Consider the following 16553-nt stretch of genomic DNA (forward strand, 5'->3'; position numbering starts at 1 on the left):
ATGTCTCTATAAGCAAGGAATGCCAAGGATTGCTGGGAGCCCCAAGATCAGGAAAAGAAGAGGAAAGATTCTCTTCCTAATATTCTCAAAAAGGACATGGCCCTGCATGGTCTTAATGGTCCTAACATGGTCTTAATTTCAAACTGCTAGCCTCCAGAACTATGAGAATAAATAATAATGAGTTTTCAAGCCACCAAGTTTGTGGTAATTTCTTATGGCAATCCTAGGAAGCCAGTAAACTGGCCCAGCCACATCACCTCTAAATGGCCTCTTCATTGGTGCAGTGACCCACACACTTCAGTAGAGTCGCCCTGAGAAAAAATGAAAAGTGTCTCGTTATATACTATAAGATCCCACACACAGGACTTGAGTCTTTGTTCTTCACTGTATTCACACTGGTCAATGGCATGGTCTAGTTTGAGTAATGAATGTTTAATCCGGCAGGCAGAAAAAGAATTTCATACTCTATGATGGCTGATATAAAAGCAACAGAGCACTTTTAGACTTTTTAGTGCTTGTTCCTGCCAAATAAAATTTTTAGACTATCTGCAAGGTCAAGGAAACAAATGTCTGGGGATAACCATGTAGATGAGAGAGTGGGAAGTATTAAGGGTCACATGGAAGATGGACCTGGGTTCTCTTTTTCTGTTTATTCTGCACTACCTTGTCAAATAACTAGTCAAATGCCCTTAAATATAACAGCTGGTCTGCCAACCTTCTCTAATTTTCTTGACTTTAGTCAGGGCCAGATAAGGAGGGCAGTCACCTGTGGCTGGTGACCAGCAGGCTCCAGCTTCGTTCAGACCAGAATACTCTTCTGAGGATCCACTTGCCCCTCAGGTCTGTTACAGCATGTGCCATGCTAAAAGTTCTTATTCTTGTGCTGGATTAGCCTCGGTGTGATGAACTGTTATATCAGGAAGATACTATCAGGCAATCAAGATATAAACTGAGTAATGGAGACCCAGATAGTAAAATGCATCAAGCTGAACTATCACAGTGTTTAAGTTGCAGAGTGGTTCAAGCTGGATGGGCATGGCCATGGCCTTGTCCCAGCTGAGGGGACCAAAGGGACAGAGGGGACCATGTTCCCAGTGCAGCCCAGTGCGACAGCACCTGATTTTCTGTTCAGGAGTCAGGATATTCAGCTCTACCCTGGCATGACTGTGAGAAAAAAGCAAGATTTCTCTTGGGAGGCTAAAGTACCATTTTTTGCTTCTACATGTACAGAAAACCTGGCCTTTGCTACTACAGTAGTTATGACTTTTCAGGTAAAAGATCTCTCCTCCAATCATGTCTCTTGTTTTGAAGCTCCATTATTGGGGGGCACTCCAACATGTTTGACTGAATACATAAAATCTTTTTGGCAATTCAAAACCAATGTATGTTGAATAAATGATTGCTGTGGACACCAGGAGAACCTCTCCTCAGCTTTTAAGCCCAAAGCAGTGCCACCTTAAGGGCTTACTATCTAACAGGATTTTAGATTTTAGGGTAAAAACAGTGATATCCTTACATTTCTACTTGTAGCCCCCTTAACGTGTGGGGATTGGACCAAAGAGCAAATCTGCATGATATGTACCGTGCAATGTTGGAAATAGTGACTCAAGACCAAAGTGTGGCTAGTGATCCAGGGGTGTGTGTTGGGCTCTCTCTTCAGTGAGCTGTTTTGTGGGGACATGTGGGATCTGACAGGCCCACCTACCAGTCTGTGGCCATAAAAATTAAACCCCTAGAAGTGAACATGGCTTCATAAGGTGGAATCCTCGCTGTAAATAATCCTCACCTCATATTTGGTTTTCCAAATAGAACTTCTTAAATTTTTCTTGATACCTTTGTGTCAAGATTTGAACGTATTTTGAAGCTTTTATCATGAATGGATATTGAATTCTGTCAAATGCTTTTTCTGCATCTGCTAAAATGATCATATGATTTTTATCCTTCATATTGGTAATGTGGTGTATCATGTTGATTTACAAATATTGAACCATCCTTACATGCCTGCAGTAAATCCCACTTGATCTTGGTGAGTGATCTTTATAATGTATTGTTGAATTCAGTTTGCTAATATTTTGTTGAGGATTTTTGCATCTATGTTATCAGGGATATTGGCTTGTAGTTCTCTTTCTTTTTTAAGTCTTTGGTTTTGGTATGAGATAAATGCTACCTTCCTAGAATGAATTTGGAAGTTTTCCTTCCTCTTCCATTTTTTTTTTTTTAATACTTTGAGAAGAATAGTTCTTAACTCTTTTTTGAACATTTGATAGAATTCACCTGTGAAGCCATTAGGTCCTGCACTTATTTCTGTTAGGAGTTTTGATTACCAATTCAATTTCATTACTAATAATAATCTGTTCAGATTTCTATTTATTCCTGATTCAGCCCTGGAAGGTTGAATGTTTCTAAGAGTTTGTCTATTTCTTCTAGATTGTACAGTTTGTTTGTGTATAACTTTTTGTAGTTGTCTCTTATAATCCTCTGTATTTTTGTGATGCCAGTTGCAACTTCTCTGTCCAATTACTTATTTGAGTCCTCTCATTTCTTCTTAAGGCGTCTGGCTTACAGTTTATCAGTGTGGCTCTCTTTTCAAAGAAACATCTCTTAGTTTTGTTGATCTTTTCTACTGTTTTTTGTTTGTTTGTTTTAGTCTCTATTTCCTTTATTTCTGCTCTGATCTTGATTTCCTTCCTTCTACTAACATGAACTTTGTTGGTTTTTTTTGGGGGGGGGGTTGTTTTTTTTTTTCTTCTAGTTTTCTTCTAGTTCCTTGAGGTGTAAATTTGATTATTTCAGATTTTCCTTGTTTCTCTATAAACTTCCTCTTAGGACTGCTTTTCTGCATCCCAAAGTTTTTGGAATGTTGTGATCTCATTTTCAATTATCACAAGGTTTTGTTTTTTTTTTTAATTTCCTCCTTGATTTTCTCATTGACCCATTGGTTGTTTAGTAGTGTGTTGTTCAGCCTCTATGTGTTCCTGTTTCCCAGGAAACTTGTGATTTCAGTTTCTTAGCATTGTGGTCAGAAAAGATACTTAAAATGACTTCAATGTTCTTAAATTTTTCAGACTTGTTTTGTGGCCTAACATGATCTATTCTGGAAAATGTTCCATGTGCTCTTGAAAAGAACGTGTATTCTGCTTTTTGGGGATGGAATGTTCTGTATGTATCTGTTAGGTCCACATGGTCTAATGTGTCATTCAAAGCCACTGGTTTCTGTGTTTTCTGTTGGGACAATCTATCCATTGATGTAAAAGTCCCCTACTATTATATTGTATTACTGTCAATTCCTCTCTTTGTGTCTATTAATATTTGCTTTGTGTATTTAGGAGCTTTCATGTTGGGTGCATAGATATCTGCAATTGTTAAATTTTCTTGTTGAATTGATCCCTTTAACATTACCTAGTGTACCTCTTTGTCTCTTACAGTTTTTGTTCTGAAGTCCATTTTGTGCAATACAAGTATTACCACTCCAGCTGTTTTTCATTTCCAGTTCATGAAGTATCTTTCTATATCTCTTCACTTTGGGTCTACATGTATCTTTAGATATAAAGTCAGTCTCTTGTCGGCAACATATAAATGAGACTTGGACTTTTTATCCATTCACCTACTCTTTGTCTTTTGATTGGACTATTTAGTCCATTTACATTTAAAGTAATTGTTGAAAAAAAATAATTGTTGATTGTTATGTTCTTATTGCCATTTTGTTTCTTGTTTTATGATTGCTTTTGTAGATCTTCTCTTTTCCTATCTTCTTCTCTTGCTCTCCTCCCTAATGATTTGATGACTTTCTTTAGTTTTATACCCAGATTCCTTTCTCCTTATTTTTTGTACATCTATTATAGGTTTTTGATTTGTGGTTACATGTGGTTTATATGTAACACCCTGCAGAGATACAGCAAACCGTTTTAAGTTGATGGTTGCTTAAATTCAAACACATCCTAAAAGCACTACGTTTTTCTCCCCACTCCATGTTTTATATATTTGACATTTTTTTCCTTCATTTTTTTTTACTTCTAGTTATGGCCTTTTTGTTTCTCCTTAAAGAATGCTTTTATAATTTAATGCTTCTTTTTTTTTTTTAATTTTTATTTATGGTAGTCACAGAGAGAGAGAGAGGCAGAGACATAGGCAGAGGGAGAAGCAGGCTCCATGCACCGGGAGCCCGATGTGGGATTCGATCTTGGGTCTCCAAGATCGTGCCCTGGGCCAAAGGCAGGCGCCAAACCGCTGTGCCACCCAGGGATCCCTATAATTTAATGCTTCTTAAAAGACCAGTTTAGTGGTAATGAACTCTTTTAACTTTTGTTTCTCTAAAAATTATTTCTTTCTCTTTCGGTTCTGAATGATAACCTTGCCAAGTAGAATATTTTTGGTTACAAGATTTTTCCCTTTAGCACTTTGAAGATATCATGCCACTCTCTGGCCTAAAAACTTTCTGCTGGAGAATCACCTGCTAGTCTTATGAGCTTTCCCTTGCACTGTTTTCTTTTCTCTTGCTGCCATTTAGGTTGAAGGAGGGCAAGAAATGCCACCTGCCAACACTTCATTCTTGGAGAAAATTCCTACAGATCCCTGTCCCTCTGGCGCATACCCAAAAATTAGTCAATAAATCTCCTTCACATATAACCCAGGCACTTTTCAAAGTGCTGGTTCTCAGAGTGAGAGATTTAACGGCAGAGTCATGGTTGCCTTTAGCACTTCAGGTCTCCCAGAGCTAAGCCCTGCTGACTTTCAAGGCCAGATGTATCAGGACTTGTCTTCTTGGCAGTGCAGATTCCTGAGGCAGGGAGTGCCCAATGTGGGGCTGGAAATCCTCGCTCCTCTGGGAGGACCTGTGTGCCTGTGATATCCTTCCTGCTTGTGGGTCACCAGGCCTGGGGTGTGGTTCTTGATCAGACCACATCTCTTGCCTCTCCTGCCTGTCTCAATGTGACGTTTTCTTTATGTCTTTAGCTGTGGAAGATCTGTTCTATCGGTCTTCAGGTCATCATCAGAGAGAGTTCTCTATGTGTAGTTGTAGCCATGGTGTGTCCGTGGGAGGAGGTAAGCTCAGGATCTTCCTGCTCTTCCATCTTCCCCTCACAATGGGCCACAATTACATATTACAAGAAAAGGAGGGAATGGGTTCAGCCCCACTTACACTTACTACACCATGACCATTAGTTACTCGCCTTCTCCCCCTCAGACACTGAGCTCTGTGAGGGCAGGCAAGTCTCATTCCTCCTTATAGCTTCAGAATTTCTCATAGAAACCAACCACCACCAGGTCAAGTCAAGTTCTTTGGTTATATACCCACTATGAATTGTGTGCCTCTGTGTATAAGAATACATTCATCAGCACGATTGTATGAACAATGTGCAACACCCCCAGCAGACTATAAGCTCTGAGAATAGAGACTATGATCTTGGTTCCTCAAGGCCCAGCACCATACCACCAGCAAATATGTATGACTTCAGGTCACTACATTTCACAACTGGATGCTGAATTAGCTCCATTTCAGAATTGAAACAATAGGGGCACCTGGATGGCTCAGATGGTTGAGCATCTGACTTCAGCTCAGATCATGATCCCAGGGTTCTGGGATGGAGCCCCATATCAGGCTCCCTGCTCAGGTGGGAGTCTACTTCTCCCTCTCCCTCTGCTGCTCCCCCTGCTTGTGTATGCACTCTCTCTCTCTCTCTCTCTCTCTCTTTCTCTGTCAAATAAATAAGTAAAATCTTAATTAAAAAAAAGAATTGAAACAACAGCAGTCATGGAGTATTAATTAACACCATTGCTATGAAGCCCTAGTTAGTTCTTTCATGCATAGGTGAATCGTGTTTATATGAACATGGACAGCGGGCCTGTCCTGGGTTAGTCCTGGGAACACAGACATTAGTAAAACCAGTTTCTGCCCTTGAGGACCTCCCAGACAGCTGTGGCCACGTGGTGGATCTTTCTAGAGTTTCACAATGAGATTACAGCATTTTGTTTACAGGTGAGTATACTTTTTTCTGTTTGGGGGGCAGGAGGGCTTTTGAAAACATCATGGCAGCATATTTAGTGCTGTTAAGAGGCAGCGTTTTTCAGTAACAGATCAAGGAAGCCAATCAGGAGCTAAGTTCCTATTAGCACTAATAATTTGTCTCACTTAAGAAACAGCAGTGAATCTGGGAAGGTTCCTAAAGCTCCTCCTGGGGCCCAGAGCAAGTTGGTGGGTTGACTTCTGAAATATGCCCCAAGCATTGAATGGAAAATGCTATGCAGATGCCAAGTGGACACGGAGAAATTAATAGTCTTTTTGTAATGTATGGTCTCTCCAAGAACTACCAGAATCAACTAAGTCACTGAAAGGAGCAGCACAAAAGCTGAGCAGGAGAGTGAATAACAGGAGGGCCAGGAGAATAGCGACTCTCCCATCCCCCACCTATTGACTCCTGTGTCTTCAATAAAGTCTCTTCACCTTGGGCTCAGAGTCCCTGCATAAAGTGGCAGTGGGCCCCCCTGCTCCAGCACAGAGCACCTCCAACTCTAATTTACACTCAGATTAAAATGCAGATTCAGTTCCAGGGGTTTGGGTGGGACCTGATTCTGTATCTGTAACAAGCTCCCAGGCTACTAAGGCAGGTCGCCATCTCAGGCCCACCTGAATCTGTTGAGTGAGAGTCTGAGATCTGCATGAATCACACATACAGCAGAGTTTCACAAGCACCAGTATAGACACAGACTAGAGCCAGGTCTTTCCACATGTGGCTTGCACCTCAGGATCACCTGGGAAGTCACACAGTGTGACTCAATGTGGTCTGGGGTGTGACCAGTGCATCTCACCTTTAAACGCCCCAGATGATGCAGATGCACAGTAAAGTCTCAGAACCAACGGACTCGGGCAGTGGTTGGAGAACTTGAGGTGTCAGAATCCCCAGGGGGCCCAGAAAGAAAACAGCCCAGGGTCATGGAAGTGGAGGACAGTCAGTCCTTAGTGGTCTACCCCGCACCCCCCCCCCTCGCCAGGGGTTCTGATAGCAGCTGGTTTAGGGGTCGCAGGTAGAGGTAGACCTTCCCACAATGGGCTGGGGAGCAGCAGGAGCCTGGGGAACGGTACAAGGCCTCTTCTCCATCCTATCAGCCCTCTGGGCAGCCAGAGCTGGTGCAGCCACTTGTGTCAATGGGTCTGTTGACCCCAGGGTGTGATGGAAAAGAATGAGATACATCATTTCATTAAAAAACAAAAATAAAACCTGGGGTGTTCCTGAATCAACCATTTGGGGAGTGGTGGGGCTGAGTAAAAGGGCTGCTTCTACTGCAGGACTCCTCAGAGTCTTTACTGTGCTAGTGTGCTGCATGGCCCTCCAGAGGGAGGAGCAAAACAACGGCTGTGGCTCAAACTTCTGTGATCAGGGATCCCTTTTTCATGGAGCCAAGCAAGAGAATTTGCCACACGAAGCCTTAGACTCTAAGTCAGGATGTGTCCAGTGACAAAATATCTAGTTCATAAAGCAAACATCAGCGTCATCTGTGTATCGTCTGGTTCTCTCCTAGCTTTTCTCGTCCCATTTGTGACATTTTTTTAAAGATTTACTTATCTGACAGAGAGAGAGAGAGAGAGAGAGCGCACACACAATTAGGGTGAGCTGCAGAAGGAGAGGGAGAAGGAGACTCCCCGCTGAACAGGGACCAAAATGTGGGGTTTGATCCCAGGACCTGGAGATCATGATCTGACCCAGAGATCATGACCCAAGGCAGATGCCTAACTGAGACACCCAGGCGCCCTCCCCCATTTGTGGCATTTATTACAGGACATTTGTGGGAAACTGTGATGTGACACCCGCTCAGAGGAACGTTTTCTGCCTTTCTTTTAAGGATGAAGACACTAAGAGTAGAGAGCATTCTCCTGGGCACATCTGACTTTAGAACAAAATTAGATAACTGAAGGAAGCAGAGGTCAGGGCATGGAGGGGGACTTGGGTTGGTCTGACGGCTTGTTTACCAGCCCCACCCTCTCCCCCCAGGGCTTCATGTTTGTCCAAAGTGCAGGCAGGGAAGACTCCTGGAGCCCTGCTTTAAAATCACCTGCTGAGGTGGCAGGCTTTAGGCTCTGCCCCTGCAGGCCAGCAGGCCTCCTCTCTAGGACTTACCTAGAGATGGTGGGGGTGAAGGAAACTCACAGTGGGGAAGTGCAGGACCCTCCGGAGTAGGCTAGGGAAAATGCACTGAGCACAACTTCTCACATCATTCCCTGAAGTCCACCCTTTATTTTTGCTGCAGGGTCCCTGGGATTCCCCAAAAATGGATGTTATAGGGTGAGATGTTCAAGAAACCCCTGGGAGATGCACCAATTGCCCCAGAATCAGTCTCTCCAGAGGAGGGAGGCAACAAGCTATTTGTCTTGTCTCTCTGTGGAGAGTCCCTGACTTTAAAGAAGGCTTTAAAGCCACCCGATCAAGTCATCTCTTCTGTGCTAAATGTCCTTTGGTTGGAATCAGCTTATTTCTAATATGCATAGGAATAATGTTAACCGTGGTCAATTCTGGGAAAAGGCATTATCACTGATTTTTATTTTCTTTACTGTAATTTTCTCTATATTCACATTTTTTCTACAATTGGTCTAGCTTTTTATAATAAGAAAAGACATCTAAAAGGTTTGTGTTTGGCAGAGGTTGGCAGGAAGTGGGATGGTGTGTGCGGCTGGGAGCGATGTTCAGGCCAGGAAGGGCAGCCTATGGCCTCCAGATGTTCCTGTGTCAGATCAGGGCTCCTTTTTCTGCCTGTGGCTCCCCATCTCCCATGTGGCCTGATACGAGAGTCCATGGGCTCGCCGAGACAGCTGCTGAGGTGGTGAGGCCACTGAGAGCTGGGTGGGCCTGGGGCACAGGTGGCTTCTGCCACACCTGCCAACCCAACTATGGTTGTGCTTTCAGGTGAGCCTCAAAGGAGGATCCTCGAATCAGTCTCTCGTCTGACGACCGTCAGCTGCTCCTACTGCCACCAACTTGTCCCCTGCCCAAGCCTGTCACTGTGCCGCCTCTCAGCAGGTGAGGAAGTGATGTGTTCTTTCCAAGAGTGGGTTCTCTCTGGAGACCAAGTGTCTGCCAGCGGTACATGTGTGGGCCTGTGGGGAGGCTGGGCTGTCAGGGTCCTTGATGTGTGACCAGGTCCTCACACTCTTTCTTCTAGCAGCTGTTCCCATCCTGTCACCCTCTCCATGTTCCACAGCAGACCTAAGCCCTTATGAAGTCTGTATTACAAGTTGCCCGCCACCTCACATCATCCCCCATGTGAGTGGATGTGCTCCCTGTTGGGGACATGGGAGAGGAGAACTGAGCCATCTCCATGTGCTGCTGGATCTGCACTGGGAAACCAAGCTGTGTACACCTCGCACTGCCCATGCTCCCCACCCCACTATGAGTTATGCACAGGGCACAGCCTGTAAGACTTTCCCTGTGAAACCTGTCTGTGGGTGAGTGGGTTCCCATGTGCCCAAGAAGAAAGGACTGTCTGACCTGGGCAGTGACAGAGCCCCTGCTTGGAGTAGCTGGCTCATTTTCCCTTCTGTCTCATCTTCTCAAAAGCGGAGAGGCAGGGAAAAAAAAAAAAAAAACTGAGAGGCGTGAGTCAGTGTGCATGGTTAGCTTCATTCCATTCATTCCATCTCTACTTTGTCTCTGCTGCCATTTTTCTGAATGGGTCAAGTTGGAGTGTACATCCACACTTATGCATGTGGAGAGACATCCATTGGTTCATGTGCAAGTACAGTGTCTGGATAACCTCAAAAGGGCAGAGATGTTATTCAGGTGGAACCTAAGAGCTACCTGGCCAAGTTGGGGGGAGGGCCTCATGAACCTTCCTGCAGGTCATCGGTTGCTGTTAGCTCCAGTTGGCAAAAGTGCCAGTTAGTCTCCCTGCATTGTCTTGCCTCCTCCCCTGCCATCTCAGTCCCAAGTTAGGTAAAGTTCAAGATCACTTGAGGGATGAAGTCTGTCTTGGGAGAGCAGGATAGACCAGGTGAAAGGGGGATACCCTATTCTTGCCCCAAACACCTTACTAGGCCCAAGAGGGGCGACAGGCTGGGAGCCACACTAGGAAAATGCTTCCTTCCACTTCCACGAAGGAGCTCAACAAAATCAAATTACTTACTCCCTGAATATGTTTCCTCATGTAAAAAGTAAGAGGATCGGACCTGGACCTCTAAGTTCCCTTCCAGTGTACCATTCAGTGATTCGGAGCCTGGCTACTCAATGTGTGGCTCATGGACCAGCAGTACTTGGGAACTGAGTAGAAATGCACACTCTTGGACCACACCCTAACCCATTCCATCAAAACCTATGTTTATCAAGATCCCCAGGGATTCACACACTGATTAAATTTTTTAAAGGGCTGATTTAGAGAGTCCTGAAAATGCAAGGAATAGCTCTCAAGGTAATTTGGTGAACACAAAGGAACAATAGAGTAGAAGTGATTGACAGCCAGCCATGGTTCTCCACCTGTGGCCTGTGCCAGAATCACCTCAGGAGGTTGTGAACTACAGATGTCCAGGTCTGGGGTGGGGGTCACAATTCAGGTCCTGGGTACCTGTGCTGTGCGAAACCTTACCAGCCACTTGGATGGAGACAGCACATGAACATACAGATATGAAACCATTACGGGGTCACTGATGACTCCTGTAAGAGGAGGTCTGACAGGGCTGAGGAGCAGCAGAACAGACAGAGGAAGTGGAATGGAGCAGGCTTGTCATCCTGTGTCCCATGAAGAGTGCTCTCTCCTTATTTTTGGCATTTCCATGATGTGCTATGTAAGGGGTCCTTTCATGGACATCTGTAGTTATCCCTTCTTTCTTGAGTAAGAGCAGAGATTAGGAGGAATGAGGGTTTTTTGTTTTATTGTTATCTATTTAAAGGTGATGAAAAAGACATAAATATATTTTTATATGCTGAGGAGATGGTACCCAGAGATACCAACATTACAGGAGGAAGAGGGGTGAGTGATAGGGCAGAGCCTGAGGAGGACAGGCCCACCAAACGTGAAGTATCAGCCTTGGATGAGGAGATTCTTCTAGCCAAAGTGCCGGAGGACCTGACAGATGTGGCCTAAACTGTGAAGAAGGTGTTCTCCCAGGCTCGAGGATCAGAGGTGGACTGTCCAAGGTACATCCAGCTTGGGGCTTGGGTGGGTTGCCCTGCTCAGTCCCCAGTGGCCAATATGGCAAGACTTATTCAATCAAGGCAGCCAAAGACAAGACTTCTCCTCTTGAACCTTGACAAAGAAAGAAAATGAGGGGTGACCGGGGAAAGGGGTGGGATAGCAGGCAGCTCTGAGGACCTGCAAAGGCTGACTGTATGTAATGGCACCAGTGCCAGTACATGGGTGGTTTCTTCAGCATCACCTTGCAGCCCTTTTATGTGAGTGGAGCAGGGACAGTGTTGTACTGATATGGCAGGAAAGACACAAGTCTTGAGAGAAAGTGAGTGGCCATGAGTTGGATTGTCCACAAGGCTGACCATGGCACTGTGTGGCACTGGGGACATGGTACTTTGAGGCTGAGAGGGAGTAAGGGAGTGAGCGAGGAAGGCTCGGAAGTTTGTGATCAGAGGTGCTACTGCAGATGTGGACAGACATGGTCTGGAGGGGACCCAGGAGATATGACCAAGGAGGCGGAGGGGCTTCCAGAGAGGATGTGGCAGGGCTAAGAGTCCCTGCATCTCAGATGTAGGAGTCCCCACCCTACCAGCTTATTCTGTCTTTGGGACACAAGAAGCCAGACCTGGCAAAGGGGGATCTTTTCCAAATATTAAGCAATCAGCCAGAGTTCTCTCCCTGCGTTGAAGAGTGGAGTATGTTGAAAATGTGCACCTCTTTATAAACAGGGGAAGAAAGAGAAAATAGTTGGGTGGGATCAGGGTGCTCTTAATCCAGGGGCTGGAGGGAGGGAAAGGGCTGCTCCAGGTTTGATGAGGCTCTGGCTCTGCTGGTAACATTTCCTGAAAGGCATGCCTCCTCCCACTTATACACCCTCACAGCCACCCCCACCCTACAGTGCAGAGCCGCCCCCCCCCCATCTTCCTCCCCCAGTCTTCCTTCTTCACTCCTGGTGACCCTGCCTTCAGCTGCCTTCTCCTCAGCCATCCCTGTGCCCCCCTTTCAGCGACCTCCCCAACTCCTAAAAGCCCAAAGCCAATGATGAGGAAAGAGAAGGATGAGTTCTGGAATGGGAAGGGAAGCTCAGGATCTGAGGGCAGTGATTTTTGGCTCCTCTTTGACTTCCATCAGGCCGCAGAGGGTTGGGAACTAGACTGTCTCCTCCTTCCTTTTGCATGGACACACAGGCATACGGGTGTACATAAACATTCACATCCATAGAGGCACAGCCACGCACACATGGTTGGGCACAGGGCAGGCACCTCAGGCAAGAGGACACACACAGGGACGTATATATACCTGAATACACATGCAGAAATGCACGCACGACTCTCCATGGTGGGGTGTAGGAGACCCCAGGGTTTCCAAGCGCCAACTATTCATGATTCTCCTTTTGTCATTGAGTAGAAGTTCCCAACCAAGACAGGAACACACACCTACTAGACTCTGATTTAGGCAGCTTTTCTGTATCTAATAATAAGAGATTTCAAAAAGTTGCATGTGGGCATGTGAAGCCGCCACCATGTCTCGCCTGGACCACAGAGTTTGCACATATGTGAAAACCCCACAGACGTGGCCTGTGCACCAACATACGGCTTAGCCTCCTCATGTTTCCCTGTGTGCCTTTGGAAGCTACTGCCCCCTGTGTGACCCATTTTCGGCTCTCAGACTGAATGATTGGGCCCCTTCCAAATAGTTTGTCATTAGACGGGGGCAACTGAAACCTACGGCATCTATGTGGAAATCTATGGTTGCTTGTGGAACAGTTAGCATTACACTGTTCTTTTCTTAGTCATGTGGCATGATTCCATGTCACATCAGGGAGAATTTCTTGCTTCTTCTAGAAAAAATATATCAATGCTTGGGATAGGGGTGTGTGTGTGTGTGTGTGTGTGTGTGTGTTATTGTTTAAAAACAAACTCTCAGCCTAGAGTCTAAGATTTTTGGAATTAGAGCAAGTTAAAATTAATAATAAAGCAATTATTTTCAAGGGAAACACAGTACTTACAGCAGTAGGTTGTTGGGGGGCCATTTGAAACTATGGAAAGAACCCTCCTTCGCTGGGCTTCAAAGCTTTGAGTCTGGGTTCTAGATCTGCAGTTTGGCTGTAAGATCTTTAGCTATTGTCTTAATTTCTCTGAGTTTTGTACTTTCCTTACTTACAAAACAGAACTTAATATGTTTTGCAACTAGAGGCTCCTAGAAGAGTGAATGAACAAACGTGTAGGAAAATTATTTGTTCCTAACAAAGTACTACACAGAAGGGACACCTGGGTGGCTCAGCAGTTGAGTGTCTGCCTTTGGCTCTGGGCATGATCCTGGTTTGGGGATTGAGTGCCCCATCGGGCTCCCTGTAAGGAGCCTGCTTCTCCCTCTGCCTATGTCTCTGCCTCTCTCTGTGTCTCTCATGAATAAATAAATAAAATCTTTAAAAAAAGTACTACACAGAAGTCAAGGTGTTACCTATGGTCACAGGGGTAGCAAAGTACCACTGGGGCCATCAGGTGTCTTCCACTCCCTCTACCTACAGCTGAGAAAGTCTTGCTAAATGTAAATCTGAGGTCACGCTTCCCTCACTCTAGTGAAACATTTCTTTCTCTGGTCCCAGGAGGGCTCACATACAAATGCTCCCTGGTTCAGACAGAGAAGCTGTAGGGGGCATGAGAGGGGATCAAGGTAAGCCAGAGTCCTCCTCACCTTGGAAGCAGCACTTCCAGTTCTTCACCTTTGCTTGTTTCAGGGGCAGCAGAATGAAAGAAGTCATGTCCAACAACAGCACCACTAGCATCTCCCAAGCCAGGAAGGCTGTAGAGCAGCTGAAGATGGAAGCCTGTATGGACAGGGTGAAGGTAAGCATGCACGAGTCAGCCTTACCCTCTGACCAAAACCCAGCTCACAACACTCCTCCTGTTTCCTTCTGAGAGTTAACACGTCACCCAGCAGAGCTGCCAGCCAACCTTGGCAGCTGTAACATTTACAAATGAGGGTTTGCATCCAAATTCCAAGTGTGCTCAAGGATTCAAATGATGCAAAATACACAGTGTGCATGAATTCCGTAAGGAGTTGCCAAAAATAGACTCATATTCATCCCAGCTCTATTTAGCTCTGTTGTCATGCCAATAAGCAAGAGGGTTTAACAGCGAGATCAATCATAGTTTTTCTGCCCAATCCAGTGACGTCGAGGTTAGGCAATGTTGGGTATTTTGACAGGGATGCTGTTGGGAGTGGAGCATTGAACCGTGCACTGTGTTTGTCAAATGTTCCTATGGGAAAAGTGAAGAAAGGTGCCAGTCATTTCCCACCATGTTCTTTCACTGATGAGTGTAGATCTCTTCATGCTGGGAAGGCTGAGGCAAGATGAAATCACCTAGTCTCCAGATGCCACTTACGAGCAGGCAGGGGGCCAGGCAAAACATGTGGCCCTGAAATGCCATTTAGGCTCATCAGCTGTGATAGAGTTGGAACCCCATCAGGAGCCTAACAGCAGGAGTCTCAAGGCCAATGGGCCTTGGGCACACAACACCAGGGGTCTCACCCAAGCATCTGGGATTCAAAAAAGACAGATTGCATGGGGGCAGTGGGTGCCTCCTAAAGCCTCCTGCTGGCAGAGCAAACAGGCCTTCACGGGCTTCCCATCGCTGAGACCTGCCTTCATGCAGAAGTTATGGCCAGAGAGTACCAGCTCCTGCCTCTGTCAGGACAGTCATTCCCTCCCCTGAGGCTTTGGAGTTTCTAGCTATCCAAGGTGACAGTAAGCATGCACAGTGACATAATGATATATGAAGCAAGGAGGGGATGCAGTGTGATACACATTGGCATGAGTATGCCACTTATACTCAGGATCTCCATCTTGCCTGTATTGATACCAGCTATATATTAGACATCACTCCTTGATCTCTAGGTGAGAGGAAAGAGCAAGGAACCAAACAATTCTAAAGGAGGGAGAGCCCCAATAGTACAGAAATGAATCTAAGAATGAGATACACAGGACAAGCATTTGCTGAGAGGATGAGGATGGTGGGGAGACTCTTTTTTTTTAAGATTTTATTTTATTTTTTAAGTGAAAGAGAGAGAGAGAGTGAGCAGGGAAGGAGCAGAGGGAGAGAGAGGGGGAGATCATCTCCAGCAGATCCACACTGAGCGCAGAGCCCAATGCAGGGCTCAGGCCTAAGATCCTGAGATCATGACCTGAGCCAAAACCAAGAGTTAGTTGCTCAACTGACTGAGCCACCCAGGTGCCCCTAGAGACTTGCCCTTTTGATAAAGATGCCTGCAAACCTGCTCTGCCCTAGCGGTGGTGCTGGGATACAAACACACAGGGCTGCCCCCTTATATTGCTCAGAGGCCTTGTGGAGGTAGGAGCTGGTAGTTAGTTCTGAAGTGATATGGGAGGGGAAGAGGGGGCCAGTGCAAGCTAAGCAGGGCTCATTTCCAGCAACTGGACTTGACAGAAGAGCTGCAGGTTGTGCTGCAAAAGCCACTTTGGACAGCTTGAGGGTGCCAGGTACATAGGTACGGAGCATCCAGATGATGAAGTGTGGAGCCGGGGACATGAGAGAACTGACCTGCTAGCAAGAGATGAAGTTGTCAGAGGCCAGCAGGCAGCCAAAGCTGCAGAAACAGGTGTAGGGAGGAGGAGAGTGCAGAGATGGGATCAGAGAGGCAGACACACCAAAAAAACAGGTGCAGAACTCAAAAAAGTCCGTGTGGGAGACACCAGGGAGAAAGAAGTTAGAGCCCAACTATCAAGCTCCATGTCCAGAGACTAGGAAAAAAGTGGGCACCGGTTTTGGCAGTGGGACAGCTGCCATGCCCAGGAGTCTAACTTTGGCAAGGACATTAAATTCTGTAATTATAGATTCTCATCTGTGACAGTCACCACCACCCCTCAGCCCTGATAGTCACCAGATGTCCCCACAATGAAGGGCTCTTCAAGAGTCCCTGAAGACCCATGCACAGTCTCTAAAAGAACAAGGAGAAGTCATAAGCCAACTCAAAGTCAGGTTTGTTAGATGGTATTCAGAAGGGTAGGTCATCCTGTTCCTACGGTGACCAGGTGATGGAATCCCAGGAGAGTGCTTCCTGCAGTAATCTTCAGACTGTCACAATTGCAGGGAGGAGGCTACTGACAGCCACATCAGGTTGGTTCAGAGTGGGCAGAGTTTTGTTATTGAAAAGATGATCCAGGGCTTCCTATGGAAAGAAGTGGCCCCGAGGGACATATCTCTGCTGTAGCTGCACCATCACATGTGAGTTTTTTTCTGTCACTCACAAAACCTTGAACATGTATTTTTTTAAAAAAGTAATAAGATGCACATAACATGCAATTTGCCATTTTAACCATTTTTAAGTATATAGCAGCATGAAGGTCATTCACAGTATCATGCAATCGTCACCACCATCCTTCTCCAGAACTTTTCATGATCTCTGACAGAAACTCT

The 16553-nt window shown here is 45.7% G+C and overlaps 1 protein-coding gene across 6 annotated transcripts in view; it reads left to right on the forward strand.

The window, feature by feature from the left end:
- Positions 1 to 16553, forward strand: part of GNG4 (G protein subunit gamma 4) — an 80625-nt gene that overhangs the window by 33804 nt on the left and 30268 nt on the right. For 2 of the 6 annotated variants that reach the window (XM_072822972.1, XM_072822973.1), the window contains exons 2-4: positions 8898 to 9011; positions 10915 to 11120; positions 13853 to 13961. In XM_072822972.1, coding sequence (XP_072679073.1) covers positions 13863 to 13961 — 99 coding nt within the window. In that variant the 5' untranslated portion in view covers positions 8898 to 9011; positions 10915 to 11120; positions 13853 to 13862. Of the gene's footprint in view, positions 1 to 8897; positions 9012 to 10873; positions 11121 to 13852; positions 13962 to 16553 lie in introns of all 6 variants that reach the window. The other 4 variants (XM_072822967.1, XM_072822968.1, XM_072822971.1 and 1 more) reach the window with 3 other exon arrangements.

Source organism: Canis lupus, chromosome 4 (genome assembly GCF_048164855.1).
Source record: "Canis lupus baileyi chromosome 4, mCanLup2.hap1, whole genome shotgun sequence".
Taxonomy (NCBI): domain Eukaryota; kingdom Metazoa; phylum Chordata; class Mammalia; order Carnivora; family Canidae; genus Canis; species Canis lupus.